The sequence below is a fragment of the Lepidochelys olivacea genome (assembly GCF_965140295.1).
Source record: "Lepidochelys olivacea isolate rLepOli2 genome assembly, chromosome: 19".
Lineage (NCBI taxonomy): Eukaryota > Metazoa > Chordata > Testudines > Cheloniidae > Lepidochelys > Lepidochelys olivacea.
In genome coordinates, this window is record NC_140429.1 from 2,128,734 (window position 1) to 2,145,807 (window position 17,074).

General features: G+C 45.8%; 1 protein-coding gene across 4 annotated transcripts in view; it reads left to right on the forward strand.

Annotated features, from left to right (window-relative positions):
- Nucleotides 1–17,074, forward strand: part of GRIK3 (glutamate ionotropic receptor kainate type subunit 3) — a 237,257-nt gene that overhangs the window by 199,511 nt on the left and 20,672 nt on the right. For all 4 annotated transcript variants that reach the window (XM_084652520.1, XM_084652517.1, XM_084652518.1 and 1 more), the window contains 2 exons: nucleotides 7,756–7,874; nucleotides 13,227–13,444. In XM_084652520.1, coding sequence (XP_084508646.1) covers nucleotides 7,756–7,874; nucleotides 13,227–13,444 — 337 coding nt within the window. The remainder of the gene's footprint in view (nucleotides 1–7,755; nucleotides 7,875–13,226; nucleotides 13,445–17,074) is intronic.

Here is a 17,074-nt window from a genome sequence, read left to right on the forward strand (position 1 = left end):
CTAACTATAGCTCTGTAGGAAAGGGACTGTCTGTTTGTACAGCATCTAGCACATTGGGGTGCTGGTCCCTGACTGACACTCCTAGAGCTACTGCAATACAAATAACAAAGAGTAATAATTATCCATAAACATTATCCCCATTTTGCAGATGAGGCAACAGGCAGAGCTGGTTTAAAAAAATGAAATTCAGATTTTTTTTTTCTTTTTTGGTGGGGATGGAGAGTCACGTTTTTTTCATGAAAATTTAATGCCATTTTCCAACCATTTTCCAGACCTGTCCAAGGTTGCACAACAAATAAGTAGCAGGGGTGGGATCAGGATTCAGTAGTTCCTGGCTTCTACTCCCATGCTAACTCCACATGTTGAGCCACAGTTGACTTCCGTGGAAACCTTGCCCATGAGGTCACAAATGATAATGGCCGTATGTTTATATAACGTCATCCACCCTCAATAATACTGAAGAAATTTACAATGCAGACATGGACCCAGCCAAAAAATTTGGGTCCAGATCCCAAGGTGATGTTATGAGCGAACACCTGTTAGAAAATTCATAAATAGCTGGTGAATTTCATCCCATAGGTAGCTGCAAATCATGGAGGGTGGGGATCCCTGTATATCATTTGTACAACAGGGATTCTTGTACATAGCACATAGCAACACAACACACCAGTCATTCACTTCCGGGAATATCTTCCATTCAATACTCTATCTAATTGAAACTGCAGGGGAGCTACGGAGGCAGAGCCAGAGAAGAGAACACCAGCTGCTGAATTACCAATACTGTTTTTATAGCTTCATAGTTTAAGACCAGAAGCGACCATTAGATCATCTAGCCTGACCTCCTGTATATCACAGGATATTAATTTTCACCTATATACCCCTAACACTGAGCCCAAAGACTTTAATTAGACCAAAGCATTTCAGTCCTTAGCTTTGGGGAACTGGTAGCCTCACCACACGAGGTGGCACGGCTGAAGAGCTACGGAAGAACGTGTTAGAGATCTGCAGAATTTTGCTGTGGCAACTCTATCCCGGCCTCCTGATCAGCTCCTTAGCACTTCTGCAGTGCCAGAGAGAGAAGCTCCCAGGCGCTTAGCAGGGAATGAGATGTTCATCTGGAAAGATGAACACAGGCTAATTATGATGAGCGAAGTAGTCGCTGTGATGAGTAACACATTCACAGAGAGATTATCTCTGCTCTCTGTCTCTGCTAACAATGCGGAACATTGCTAGATGGACTCTATTGACATAAGGACTGTGTTTGATTTCTTGTGTGGTTTGGAATTAGAATTCTAATACATTTTTAGATTTACGAGTTTACATTTCTTTCTTCACAGGGGGGACCAAAAAATCCCTAAAGCTCATCCTGATTTTCCTTTCCAGGCATTTGAAAAGGCAATTGATTAAACCTGAAACAGAAAAATCTTTTCAATGGACAGTGATGAAAGGCACAAAGGAAACTGGAAATGAACTGCCAGCTCCACCCACAGGTGGAATGGAATTAGGGAGTTGACCTTTATAAAGAGGAAATTCAGAATGATCCTTGCAGTGGGCCAAGTGGTGTATTGTAAAATGGATGGGGTTGCCTACCCAAATGCACACTGAAGAACCTCTGTGTTATCCACAGGGGCGTATGCATTCAGCAACTGTCTTCTCCAAAGGCTGATAGGAGTCCCATGCAGAATAAAGCTTTGAGATCTCCATTGTCCAGTGACATGCACTGGTTCCGGCGTGCCACTACAGGGGGAATTGTTCACCCTCCGGATGGGGGATTTGGGCTGCAGCGTCTGCTACACAAACGCACTTGTGCCTCCACTCCAAAGCGGGGAGTTCTCTCACAGCTTCTCTCTGGTTTTCCGACACGTATAGATAGGAAAGGCTCAGAATGCTCTGATCTGTTGGGGCTGGTTTCTGGAGCACGGGAGGGGGACTCCAAAGAGCTGTGTTCTCTGGGGCTCTGCTTTGGGAGCTGGGGCAGGCCACGTGCGCCTCTCGGGCCTGCCTTCCCAGTATGGCACTGTCGGCTAGAGGACCCTATGAATCCGAGAGCAAGAGGTGTCAAATGGTAACAGCATGTGTGTGACGCAGTCCAAGCTCCTGCAATGGAGGCGGCTAGCGGCGTTAACTCTTGTTTTCTCTGCCTCTTTGACAAATGGGAGAAAAGAACAGCTTTGACGACTGCCTTTGGTTCCCTGGGCAACCCCCCATTGCAGAGTAACCTCTTCTGGAGGTCTTGGCTCGAACGACCTGCGGCATCTCCTGCAGAATGAGCAGATGGGAGAGCAGAATCCCCTGTAGTGCTACCCAGCCCTACGCCAAGTTCAGCTACCACCTGGCATTTCTTAGCTGCCTTGGATAAACGGGTGCTCTGGAGTGCTGGTGGGACTGAGTGCCCTGGTTTGTTATTGTAGGGTTGCTGCAGAGTGCTAATAGGGCTGTGTACATTGGGCTGGGTGATTGGAAAGCTGCTGGTCTAGGTGGGTGTGGTTTATCCATTAGTGGGGAAATGGCTGGGGTGCCTTTTTGTCTCAGGAACCCATAAAAATAGCTTTGCTTTTGGAAAGAGCTAAAACAGCCCCCAGGAGCAATCCAGGGGCTGGTTCCTGGCTGGAATGGGCTGCCATGAGAACTGAACCCACACATGAAAGAGCCCCAGCCGCTGTTAATATTATTCCTATCGCCCCATCTTCTCCTACTGAGTTATTGTTATAACAAAGTGTATCACTGAATGGCAAGGATCAGGATCCTAATTACCAGAATTAATTAGCACAGGGCCATCAGTGCTGCTTCATTTCCAGTAACGTCTCTGTTCGGCGTTGACTGATATCACTGATCTGGTTGCTGAGATTACAGGAGCGACACACATTCACAATTCAAGCTGCAGTTTGCTCCTTCTTAAACTCTACCTGATGATTCCAAAGGGGACACTCTGGATGCTCAGATGCACTTCACGGTGCACTGCAAATCCAGGGTCAAAATGATGAGGGAACTCCTTCCGTTTAGCTCGGCCTGCCAACTCTTGAAGTCTCCAATGAAATGGCTGTCCACTGTCAGAGTGTCCATATCTCCTCAGACTGAGGGTCTCAGCCCCAGAAAAGTTTGAAGCCTGGCTCCATTGTGAAGTGGCAGGTTTGGTCCCACTTTGCATGGCCCAAATCCAGGTGTTGAAATGAGTTAACATTAATTTCTTCCATGTCATTTATCATTTGCTGTTCCCTAGCTTTCCATACAGCTTCCTTCGGTTTAGTTTGCACTGATAAAATGTACAGATTTGTAGCAAAGCCAATGCCTGAGTCACATCATGATGCCTGCAATGTAATATAGCATTTTTCCTATCCGGTTACTCACAGGGTACAATAATTTATAGCCACCTTTGCACATACAGTTTCCTTTTTTCCTCCTCTTTCTAACTAATAGGTTCTGCTTCTGCCATTTTCTTCTGCCCTAGTGCCCTTTTAAGGAATTTCTAGCATCCAGTGTGATTAAAGTTGTACAGGAATGATCCTTTAATGAACGCAGATGGAGAGCGAGAGATATCACGGGGAAAATGGTGGGTTTATTTATGGTCTCCAGACATAATGGAAACAATGCCTGCTCTTGACCCTCGCAAAGCCTCTGGAAGTTCTATTCTCAGAAGAAAAACAAAGTCAAATAGTCAAGCTGTAATTCAAAGACATGCGCCTCCCAGACTAGGCACCAGGGGCCTCTGTCGAAGCTATCATCATAGGTCAGTGACACTTAAAACCGACTCGGGGACTATTTAGAGGCAGGGAAAGGATGTATTTGATCCATCATCACTTTTAATCAGTCTTTCCTGCTTCTTGATGGGGCCACTGCCTCTAACCACCCTGATCCCCAAAGAGCCATAAACGCTGAGATACAGAACAGCTTCATGGTGGTAATTTGTCTGGTGACACTTATACAATGATCCAAGCCAGCAGTGCAGCCGGCTGTTCCCTTCTAATCATCACCTGTTGCTCTCAGTGATGTGATCCCCAAATTACTACTGATCAGGGGATCATGCATGGAGGTTTTTAAATATTTTAATCCTAACAAAGGCCATGCCACCCATGAGAGATTTCTCTAGAGATGCAATTTAGCCTCAAAGTATTTTGTGATAGATCCTTGCTTTCTACTTGAGCCTTCTTTGAAATGCTTCCCCGCTCTTCCTGCAAAGAAAAACCAAAAAAGGAAGTGAGCTGTAGCTCACGAAAGCTTATGCTCAAATAAATTGGTTAGTCTCTAAGGTGCCACAAGTACTCCTTTTCTTCTTGTGAATACAAACTAACATGGCTGCTACTCTGAAACCTGTCAAAAAATAATTGTATTTTCTCATGAACCATTTCACTTGAAACCTGGTCCTCACATAGGGGGGAGGAAAGCCTGCCCCCATGAATCCTTAGCGCCCCCCATTTATTATGGCTCCAACAAGAGGGAAGGAATGAACCCCTCCATGCCTTCATTATGCCTCTGTTGCTTTAATGGTCCCATGAGCCTTTTCAGGCACTGAAGTCACTCCCCTGCTTTGCAGTCTTCTGAATATTTCTCTGTAATTTGAGCAGCACTACCAGGTTCTCACTCAGAGACCTTCAGCGTGTTATCTTGTTGGGCTCATTTGATCTTCCCAATTCCCCTTCCATTTTATATTCTTTCAGTTGGCAGCCGGAGAAAGTTTTTATCTAATTCTTCAACTCTGGCTTCAGTCAATGGGTCTGGCTTGCTCACTATATTTTATGTACTCTCAATGTAAAGCCCTGGCACACTTCAGCCCAGGCCATTAAAGAAATGGGCAGTATTTAAAGCCGACTTTAATTTCAGTACAATTTTGTCTTCCTTTCTAATTTTTTTTTAAAGCAGAGGGATGGGAAAGGGATAGACCAATCAATACCTAGACAGACTAGTAATACTGTAGTGCTCAAACCAAAGCAGGGTGCTGGGTGCTGTGCAAACACTGGTAAGAGATAGCCCCTGCCCCAACGAGCTCACAGTCTAAACAGACCAGGCAAACAATGAGAGGAAGGATGGAATATTATCCCCATCTGACAGATAAGAAACTGAGGCACAGAGAGAGGAAGTAACTTGCCCAAGGTTACACAGTCAGTCTGTGGCGGAGCCAGGAACTGAACACAGACTTCCAGAGTCAAGATCCTCCGGTCCTCTCAAGTGGGACCTGGCAGTGACTGAGAGTTCAGTAACAGTGTGTGAAGTAATTTGGGGTCCATGTCACTAGAGTCTTCCACTTGTCCCTTTATGGGCAGTCTTAGCAGAGATGTCTACGATTCAATGGGTCATGGAGACGTATGTGTCCCCTCCAGGGTGGTTCTGGCAGGTTGGGATTGAGACACCCTAGTAGGGCAGAGCCGGGGAAGCCTCCAGTGCTGCTGCCAGTCGTGCACCTGAGTGAAAATGCGGGGCAGGATGTGATCCGGGAGAGGAACTCACATACTGCACTGACAAGCACATGGAGAACAGAGATGGACAACGCTCTTCATCACAGCATTTCTGACCAGACAAATGTTCCAGTAATCATAATCATTCCGTTTTCATCGATCTTTGGAGGGTTTTTGTTGGCGGGGGAAATCATTCATTTTCAGTTGCCAGATTTCACTTAATACCCAAAAATGCTGAAGAAATGTTCTGATGAAAACTATAAATGTCATTAACGGGGAAAAAATAATTCCCCAACATGGAGGAATGGACAGATTTATCTATCAGTTTTCTCGCACAGCACAAATATACTCAAAATTAATTTGCAAGATTTTGTGAAGTACAAAGTCCTGTGATGCCCCATTTAGTCTATAGCCCGGCAAATTCAGGATTGCTCCCTACCGGGTATTTTCTAGTGCTTTGTTCAGTCTAGTTTTTAATTTTCCAATTTTAATATTTAATGTTCTACATGTGCAAAGGTGAAGGTGTGCCACTTTCTGCAAAAGCACTGTTATAAGGTTCCTTTCAGTGCCTAAAGTCTGAATTCTCCTCTCCCCAACCCCCCCAAAGACATCTGTCCCTCTCCGATTGAGGAAACCCCATGAAACTAAATGGGACATCTCCCCAAAGAGCACCACATCTGGTGGAGACCTACAAGTTATTTTAAAACACCTCTCCTAACACAAACGGGGGGCTGCAGGATTTGAGGCAGGACTACAGGGATTTCTAAAGGAAGCTGAGCTGATAATAATTAATATGTCTGGTTCAAAAGCAATTATGCCAATTATGTCTTTAATTTAATCACTGCAAAATTTGGGACTCTTAGCAAATGTGAATAAACAGCTCTAAAAATATTAGCATCTCTCCTGACGAGAGCCCCCTCAGGATCCTGGTTGAGTGAGCGCCGTTAAAAGATGTATTTACCCATCCATCTCAGGCAGGGCTTTCAGCTGTGCCGAGAGGCGACTACAACAGGCTGTTGATTTTGTCTGTAAACTGCTGGGCTGGGCATGAGAACAGACCTGTGCAATTAACAGACTCCTCCATTCACCAGCTGCGCTGGGTCTGCACATTGCTGAAGCCACGCTGCAAGCCGCGGTACTTGTTGGGTCTGGAGGCAATGCTTCTGTTAAGTAGCCCACTAGAGCCTCCCCGGCTCAGCAGGTATTTGCTGTGTTAAGCTCATCTCAGCTGCAAGTAAGTCTTGGCAGAGCTACCCCCATGACAGGGAAGAGGGGTTATGCTTGCCCAGGTTGCTAGGTGCTGAAATGGAGCATCTTGCATATTCCTTCCTTATACTCTTACCTGAAGTACCTGTCCCACAGTTCCTAGTACATCTGTCTGACACAGAGCATTCTGGGAGGTTTTGCAAGGCCACTGGTGCATTGTGGGTCACTGAGTCAGCAGCTAGTTCAACAGTTGCATCTACCACCCTCTGGCACGAAAGGAGTTCTGAATTAGTCAGTATTTAACCCTGGTGAAGCGTATTCTTCTCCAAATGGCAGTTAGCAAACTTGCAAAGCAGCGTGAGAACGTCTGTGCTTGGGTGCCAGGGGTCCTTGAGGGGGAACAGTAGCGGTTAGCCTGGCATATTTCAGTAGCGTAGGCAAGCCTTGACAGCAAAGTTATTCTAGGGGGGAAAGGGATAACTCCAGTGGGGGAGATGCAGGAGCTCCCTACTTCTGCTGGGAGGCTGTACAGGGTTCCACCGAATGTGCTGTTGTGCCCACTGCAAGAGACTTGTGTTTCTGCAAAATACTCCTCTTCCAACAGCAATTAAAACACAAACAGATCCTCCTGTGCTCCGGGGGGAAGTAGCTCCCCAGCGTCTCTGAAATACTACACTTTGCATGAGATGATGCTGAGAAATTATTGCAGAATCTGCCCGGTGGGCACAGAAGAGTCCTTTGTTCATACTAGGTGCGAGAGGAGCTCCTGTGTTTGTGCCTCATTCCATTCCATCAGCCTTATGCTTCTGCTGACTGTGTATGACTGGAAAGTCCTCTGCCATGCTTTTCAAAAGGGGCCGGTGACTTTGGGGGCCCAGCCTGAGACGCCGTGAAGGGGCCTGATGCTGAGCACCCACCGTCTGAAATGAAGGCCTCTTTATCAGGGGTCTCAAGTTGGGCTCCCAAAACTTGAAGTTCCCCAAACCCGTAATCACATTTGAAATTCTTGGCCAAGCTTCTCCCTGGGTTTAAGCGATGGAGAAATGTCAGGGGTCAGCGGGCGCTCTGGAACAGCTCCATCTGGAACAGCTCTGCTTTTCCCGGTCCATTGGGCCCTTCTCATGCAACCTCCCAAACACCACACTCTTGCTTTCCACAGGTTCAGCCCGTATGAGTGGTATGACGCTCACCCCTGCAACCCAGGATCAGACATCGTGGAGAATAACTTCACCCTGCTCAACAGCTTCTGGTTTGGAATGGGAGCGCTAATGCAGCAAGGTACGGCTGGCCCCCCTGACCCCCCACCACACCCACACCCACACTCTGCTATTTTCTGTGACGGTGAGAGCTTTTGTTTGGTGCCTGATGTTTGACAGGAGCAAGGTAAAGCACAGTTGCACTTGTCAAAAACAACCAACTGTAGCAAAAAGAATAAATGTGGCAGCCCTACGCCCGGGTTGCAGAGAGAAGCTATGTTACTGCACGCTGACAGGCACAGACATTGGGTTTGAAATTGTGAAGTTTGTCTCTTAACGATTACAGAAGTGCTTGTCAACACCGGCTTTTTGTCTCCACGCTGGGTAGGCAGTTAGCTGCAGGAACTGGGAGATCACTCTCCGCTGACAGTTTTACTGCTCATGGCATCCACCGTGGGATGAACTATTTGTCTCTCCTGTTACTCTTTCTGATTGAGATGTACCATGCACAAGTGGCGAGCTCAGATAGAAGCAATTCTCCGGAGAGTTGGTTGGATGTGTGTGTGTTGTATACAATCCAGGGCTTTGCGTTATCCAGCTGCACGTGCGCCAGTGAGCCTAGTGCAAACAAGGCCAGACAGGGGTTAATTAGATAAATGCCTAAGTGGAATTAATCTGATCCATGGAAACCAGCCATGACTTGGAGCTCAGGAGGGTCCTGGGGTCTATGTAGGGCATAATTCACTTGCCATGATTTTCCTTTCGTTTGTAGACTGTGCTTTCACTGCTTTGTGTAGCTGGCGGGAAATAGGGGAGAAAGGACATTAAAACCAGTTTGGCAAAGAACTAACCCAGCCTGAAATAGGAATCCAGCTGCCTCAGCCAGAGGCGTTGGTACGGAGACTCTCCAGAAAACCTGAACAGTTCCTCATCTGTCACAGGAGGGTGGGGCTGGAGGACTCTTCTTTGCTCACCCAACAGAGACCGGCATGTTCTTTTTCACCTTATCTCCTCATGAGTGTGGAGGCAGGAGAGTGCTCACCTCCTGCTCTGAATTGTTGAACACAGAGATTGTTTCTACAGTAGAAGTCACTGTAATTTATTTGGGGAAGCGCCTGCCCCGCGGTAAGAGAGGCTGACCTAGCGCAGAATGGAATAAGCGCTTCCACGAGGACTGTCAGTTAAAGCCATGCTGCCCCATCTGCCATCAGCAGAGACCTCTAGCTACATCCTTCTCATTATAAAAAAGCCTCCTTTCCATTGCCATGTTCTTCTTACCCTCCAAGTTCTGAAATCGCCTGGACCTGCTGACCTCCCGGGCATGGCACAAAGCCCATCTGTCTGAGCCGGCCTCGGCGTAGGACTGAGGGAGGTTTCGGTCTGGTGGGAGGTAGGAGGGCCGTGTTCAAATGTACTAGTCCTGTGAGGGGTGACTGGATAGTGCTCAGTAGGGCAGGATAAAGGAGGTGTGGCTGCAGCTGCTTTATGTTTGGCAACTCCAGCGTCACACGGAGCTTGACATTGGAGTTTTACACAGATGCCAAGAGTGCCCAGATAGGGCTGCCAACTTTCTAATGGCAGAAAATGAACACCCTAGCCCTGCCCCTTCCCCGAGGCCCCACCCCTTCCCTTTTGACCCCACCCACCAGGGTCCCTTTTCGACTGGGTGTTCCAGTCGAAAACCAGACACCTGGTCACCCTATGCCCAGAACATGGGGTAGAGTTACCAGTAGGTCTAAATTGATATAAAGACTAAATAAATAAAGTGAGTTACTACCTCTTAGGGGTCCAAGATTCAGCCTGGCCCCAGCTTCACCTCTTTGTGTGGGTGAAGTTTCACAACTGCTTATCTTTGTGCCTGTTGCTTATCAAGGATGCGGAATCCCCCATTTAGACAGCTCTGCACCTGGCTGTTGGAGTAAATATGTGACTTACCCACACATGCAAAAAAACCAACAATACGGGTGCAGTTTTTATAGGCACAAACTATGTCAGAAATAGGGAGTCTGAAAATATACCCCTAAAAGATCAGCTGGAAGTGCATTTGTGTGTGAGAATACATTATGTTACAATCCATCTCAGCTGCTTAAATTCACCAGGTGGAGCAGTAGCCCCCCATCTCTCTTTCTCTGGTGACACAGCTTTAATAATTTAAGTGATTCATTTACTTTCAGGAAGATCTAACCTGCCTCACACCATTCACTGGTCGTTAGTAGAACCAGTTCTCACACAATGCATGCGGCTGAGGGTTTAACATTTCTTCCCACGTGGTGACTCCATCCTAGCACGGCATGGAAGGGAGAACAGACAGTGGACAGACCCTAAAACAACAGAACCCTTTGAGAAAGGCTTTGGTCAGTCACTAGGTATAGCATCCAAAATATCAGATGGGTTTCAGCTCAGTGAATTGAGAAGTTCAAAAACTACAAACACATCCACTGATCCTTGGCACAGGTAATTCATAAAATACTCCTAGATGATAATAGGGCTTTCTGCTGGAACACTCATTTTGATGGACTCCATAGCTGCCAATTAAATAAAGTGCAATTGAAAGTACCTTCAAAAACCTGTTTTCTTAGCTAGCAGTGTAAATGTTCATCACCTAAGGAGAGCTGTATAATGAAAGTACAGTCTAGTGTCTTTCCTCTCCCACATGTCTTCTCCACATCCCATCTGTGTTCCAGTCTTGAGGAAGCCATACAAAACGTACTAGGGCACTTTCCCAAAACGCCCTTCGATGGTGTCTGCAGGAGTTAATGTCTGAGGAGTTCTTTGATACCATGGTGACAGGAACCTTAGAAATAGGCTGGATGGATTAGAGCAGAATTGTTTCAAGCTGAACAGAGGCTCAACGTGAGACTTCTCTTGATTAGAGTCTTCCAAATTTCCAAAAACAAACTTTAAAAGTAAGTAAACCAGACCTGATGATCTGTCAAGGCCCAGCAGTGGGGCACAGTACGTGGCAGAGACCCAGAATGCGGGACATAAAAGAACTACCCATGCAGGAAACAAACAGCTGCAGGAACCCTTTGCTTAGTGTGACCAACTCTGTTTATAGCTTCAGTCCCAGGATGCTTTATTCTTTGCTGTCAGTAATTTTCTGCAGTCGAAGTGAGAGGCTGCCATGGAACTTTGGGACTGAAATGGGGGCTGTTTGAGAGGGATGACTTAAATGAGTTCAGAAATACCCAGGTCCGTCACGATGCAGTCGTCCATGGGTTTTGGAGCTCAGCAGTCAGCGGTACCCTGCCTCACTTGGGTGTCATTTGTCTGGTTGCATATCCAGGAATAAGAGCAACACTGGACCAGTGGAAGAACAGTATCTGAGCGTTTGTCAGAAAGAGACCTATGGTGGGGTAGGGCGGTAAATGAGAGAAGTAGGAGAGAAGAAAGACACATGTTTGTGGATTCAGAAAAAAAAGTTATTCCAACCAGGTTTTTAAGATGAAAAGAGAAGTCAGTTTGTACAGGAAGTGTCTCGTGCTTTTCTCCAGACCCTGAACCTCCATTGACAAAAGGCTGTTACCCTGGGAGCAACGCTGGGCTGTATCTGCATTGCTGAATCCTACACTTCTCCCTGGCTGCACACAGTGGGTGCAGTTCAGGTCTAGTGCAAGCAAGCACAGCTCCACAGGCCCTCGGTGCCCTAGAAGAGCCAGGGAAACTCACTCCCATCCCACACGTTACCACGCAAGGTGTTTTTCCTGGTACGGCTCACTTGGCTGGTTCCAGCTCCTTTACAGCTACTGCAGTTCCATTTGGGCTCTTCAGTCGCTTGTCAAGCACCATCTGGTTTTAACGTTTGCCCAGATTGGAGCAAACAGTCCGTTTGCGAGAGGATTGAGCTCGAATTGGAAAGGAGTGTCTGGATTCAGATTGTGAGAGGTGCCATGGATGGCTGTGGACTTACTAGGGCTATAAACCCTGCCAGCTCTTCTGTAGAAAGAAAACTTCAAGATAAGCTGAAACTTGTCTCACCAACTAATTTCACATAGGGCCTGGTCCAAAGCCCACCAGAGCCAATGAAAAGGCTCCAATTGGATTCATAGCCATGACCATTTACACCAGAAGCTTGTTCCTACACGTTACACTTGCCCAAACGAGGACATACCATGTGACTTGGCTGTCCAATCAAAATAGTTTGAATTTCAAACGTGGCATACATGCAGTGAACTCTGCACAAGGGAGTCCCAGTGCAAGGATTTGTTTGGTGAGTTATTTTTAAGTCAGGAATAAAACCCAAGCCAGTTGTGATCTGGTTGCAGACAATTCAGGAACGGAGAAATGAAATGTATCGCACGCATGATTAAATTATGAATTATTCCACCCAGATCCACTTATGGTCACGGCAGGGAAACTAAAAGAACCCAAAGCATTAGTTCAGCAACACCCACAAGAAATATTGTTCTGTGTCCCCCTGCCAGCACTGTAGCAACACTTAATAAAGATTCTTCCCAGAGCTGGACAAGGTCAGTGTCCAGGGAGACATTGTAGCAGGATGAATCATTCCCTTACTGGACGCAGTTAAATTAGAGGTCCCCTGTGTTGCTTTTAACTCCATTCTGCATCTGATTCAGAAATGGTTTTCAGAGCCACGCCTTCAGCTACACCAAAGGATGAGACAGAATGGAGCAGGAATAAGTTCTTGATGAGACAACCTTGCTTCCTCAGGCACCTAATGCGGGGGCAATGCTGCATTATGTGCCACAACTTTAACGCCACACTCCTTAAATTACCTTGCAGAATCCAACTTTCCATGCAAATTCCAGATCAGAAATGTATTCTGACTGCAGCTGTTTCAAACCCAACCCCTTTCCCCATTTTTAATCAGTGTCTCACGAGATTGCAAAAATAGCACAGCCCATTTAGTCCTTCATCTCCGTTCAGTCACAGTCATTCCAGGCGAGTTACACCTTCCATGCTGCACAAGATCTCCTACTTTTCTACCTCCAGCAGCTATTCAAAGTAATGGATCCTGATAATTTCTCTCTTGCATTGTTTGATTTTTTTAAGCCTTGTGTATTTGAATACTCCCCCCAGAATGAGGCCTTTGAGAAGTAATTCATATAAAAGTAAAGCGCTTTTTAAATGGCAGAGCAAAACACTCATAAAAGTTCATAAGTGACTTGCTATTTAAATCTCATAAAAGCAGCCTAGTTAATTACTTCAGTTTTGAAGGTTTCCTGTAAACTGTGCACTGTACCCAAGGTCAGCAACAAAGAGAGAAAATTCTGCAAATGCTACAGAAAAAAAATGCGAATTTCTTTGCATGCAAGACGTCTGGGTAATTTGCATTAAAAACAATTGGCTTAATTTGTGCAGTTGTTACAGTTCAGCAATGTGACCTAGTGCTTGAAATATATACTGTTTTCTTTTTATTTCTTTTCTCTCTTTCTTTTCTGACTCCTTTCAACTGCTTTTCCTACTCTCCTAGGGTCTGAGCTGATGCCCAAAGCTCTGTCTACACGGATCATTGGCGGCATCTGGTGGTTCTTCACGCTCATCATCATCTCGTCCTACACAGCCAACCTTGCTGCCTTCCTGACTGTGGAGAGAATGGAATCCCCCATCGACTCGGCAGATGATCTGGCAAAGCAAACGAAAATAGAGTATGGAGCTGTGAAGGATGGAGCTACCATGACCTTCTTCAAGGTGAGATCAAACATATGCATTCCACCCTCCAGGCAGAAATGCAAATGCAAACACACAAGAAATAGGACCAAAGCAATGTTCTTAGACCAGAGGGAGTAAGAGCAGAGAAAAACTAGTTATGTCACATAGTCCTTTCCCCCTCCTCTTAATGCAAGATTGTTGTCTCTTGCATCTTTGCTAGGACTTTGCCCACACCCATTATAAGTCATCCAGGCTATGGAACATCCATAGCTCGCTTCTGCCAGATGCTAATTGGTGTTAGAAATTTTAAATGGCATTGATTTTACAGTTTCCGAGATACAAAGGACACTGAAAGCTCAGACGCTCCAGATGGAAGGTGTATTCCCAAATCAAGGCAGAGCTTCTGTGCAGCTTGTACTAAACTCCTCCAGAAAGTCTTATTTTCCCCAGGCATCTTCCAGACCTTCACAACTCCCCTAGTCCCTCCATCCCCAATGAGGATGCCCTGAAGCCCTTGAAGACAAACTGATAGGCTTCTAGATGAATTCAGAATCAAGAGGAGAGAGATTAAAAATGCAAACTAGAGCTGAACAAATGCTGCAAACACCTTTCCACCATTTTTTATTTATTTAATTTTTTTTGCATTTTTAAGCAACGTCTCTTGCCTCATGTGCATTCACTGACCTTTTAACATAATCATGTCTTATTAGCATGAATGTTCTCAAATAGCAAATCTCAAACTTTCTGGGACTTTTCAGACCAGAATCCTGAGAGTTCCATTCACTCCGGCAGGGAACAACACCATGTGATATATCACCAACCACAACTAACCCACACAGCTCAAACAGAATGAAACAAAACACACTGAATAATATTGAAGAACGGATAAGTGGTTCAGCAGACGGCTCGGATCTGCTAACCTTCTGTGGCCTGTTTTTCTCACAGGTGCTAAGGGAGGGGGTGGTTTGCACAGAGAAGGTTTTTTTATTTACTCATAAGAGTATTAGGTAGGGACTGAGTAGCTACTTATCTATCTAGGTAGGAATAAGTAGTCTGTTCCTTGTTACAGTGTATACTAGTATGAAATTGTCCATTTTTAATTGTTATCAGGTCTTGTACAGCACAGGATGGGCACCTGCTGATGGTGTTACATCTTTGATAAATCGTAAGAACAAACAGCATAAATAAATTCAAGAAAATCATGTTTTCAGATGCAAAGAGATAAAAGTAATCAGATAAACTTACTTCATGGCCTGCTAGTAAGTAAAAGACCCTTATCTCTGCCTTGGGCCTATTACATACAAAGTTTGTGTAGTCTCAGGTTATTCCCTTGCTACAGGGTTTTTGTTATAACACTGTTCTTCCCCCATCTCTGAACACAGTGGGCCAAATATTTCATCCATACTAGGTCAACAGGGTTGCAGAGCTGGAATTTAGGAATCACAAGGAGCAAGAATATTTCCGGGATCATTCCACCAGTGTCTTCAGAAAACAACGTAATGCAATTTTCTGCCCACCCCTCCCCACATATTTGTGGGAGCAAGGAAATACAACCCATTCGTTGTCCCAGAACTGCACTTTCAGGTCTGACTAGTGATTTGGGGTAACAGACAAGCGCCATCTTAAAGGATCCTGATTCTCAGTGTGTTGGTGTTCAACACTTTATGAAAACCAGGCCCCGTGAAGGTGTCTCACGATGCAAATTTAAACCCCAGTCTACAAGTTAGCTGGTGTGTGACTGACAGCAGGGTTCCGATCGTGTTCCCAATGCTAATGCTAAAGGCACAGAATGAACACAAGCCCTGGACAACAAACATCAACCAGTTTTCAGTCAAAAGAACAGTTGTTGGGACACAGACAGAAGGTTCAGCACATGTTGAATTTGCTGGAAAAGCGTTCTCCAAGTGGCATGGAAGAGGCTTTAGTCTGCCTAACAGTCGACCTTTGGGGTTTCCACCCTCTCCATCACGCTAGCTCTCAAATCCAGACAGACAGCAAGAGTAAGTAATTTCCTGCTCTAATATGAAGCGTATTAAAGAAACAAAAAGAAAAGGAGTACTTGTGGCACCTTAGAGACTAACCAATTTATTTGAGCATGAGCTTTCGTGAGCTACAGCTCACTTCATCGGATGCATACCGTGGAAACTGCAGAAGACATTATATACACACAGAGACCATGAAACAATACCTCTTCCCACCCCACTGTCCTGCTGGTAATACCTTATCTAAAGTGATCATCAAGTTGGGCCATTTCTAGCACAAATCCAGGTTTTCTCACCCTCCGCCCCCCCACACACAAACTCACTCTCCTGCTGGTAATAGCCCATCCAAAGTGGCCACTCTCTTCAAAATGTGTATGATAATCAAGGTGGGTCATTTCCAGCACAAATCCAGGTTCTCTCACTCCCTCACCCCCCTCCAAAAACCACACTCACAAACTCAATCTCCTGCTGGTAATAGCTTATCAAAAGTGACCACTCTCTCTACAATGTGCATGATAATCAAGGTGGGCCATTTCCAGCACAAATCCAGGTTTTCTCACCCCCCCACCCCCATACACACACAAACTCACTCTCCTGCTGGTAATAGCTTATCTAAAGTGATCATTAAGTTGGGCCATTTCCAGCACAAATCCAGGTTTTCTCACCCTCCGCCCCCACACACACAAACTCACTCTCCTGCTGGTAGTAGCCCATCCAAAGTGACCACTCTCTTCACAATGTGTATGATAATCAAGGTGGGCCATTTCCTGCACAAATCCAGATTGATAGAGCCAGAAGAGTTCCCAGAGGTCACCTACTACAGGACAGGCCTAACAAAGAAAATAACAGAACACCACTAGCCATCACCTTCAGCCCCCAACGCATTATTAAGGATCTACAACCTATCCTGAAGGATGACCCAACACTCTCACCAATCTTGGGAGACAGGCCAGTCCTTGCCTACAGACAGCCCCGCAACCTGAAGTAAATACTCACCAACAACCACATACCACACAACAGAACCACTAGCCCAGGAACCTATCCTTGCAACAAAGCCCGTTGCCAACTGTGCCCACATATCTATTCAGGGGACACCATCACAGGGCCTAATAACATCAGCCACACTATCAGAGGCTCGTTCACCTGCACATCCACCAATGTGATATATGCCATCATGTGCCAGCAATGCCCCTCTGCCATGTACATTGGTCAAACTGGACAGCCTCTATGTAAAAGAATAAATGGACACAAATCAGATGTCAAGAATTATAACATTCATAAACCAGTCGGAGAACACTTCAATCTCTCTGGTCACGCAATCACCGACATGAAGGTCACTATCTTACAACAAAAAAACTTCAAATCCAGACTCCAGCGAGAAACTGCTGAATTGGAATTCATTTGCAAATTGGATACTATTAATTTAGGCTTAAATAGAGACTGGGAGTGGCTAAGTCATTATGCAAGGTAGCCTATTTCCCCTTGCTTTTTCCTACCCCCCCCCCCCGACGTTCTCGTTAAACTTGAATTTAAACTTGGAGAGTGGTCAGTTTGGATGAGCTATTGCCAGCAGGAGAGTGAGTTTATGTGTGTGTGTTCCCGGGGGGGGGGGGGGGGTGAGAAAGCCTGGATCTGTGCTGGAAATGGCCCACCTTGATTACCATGCACATTGTAGGGAGAGTGGTCA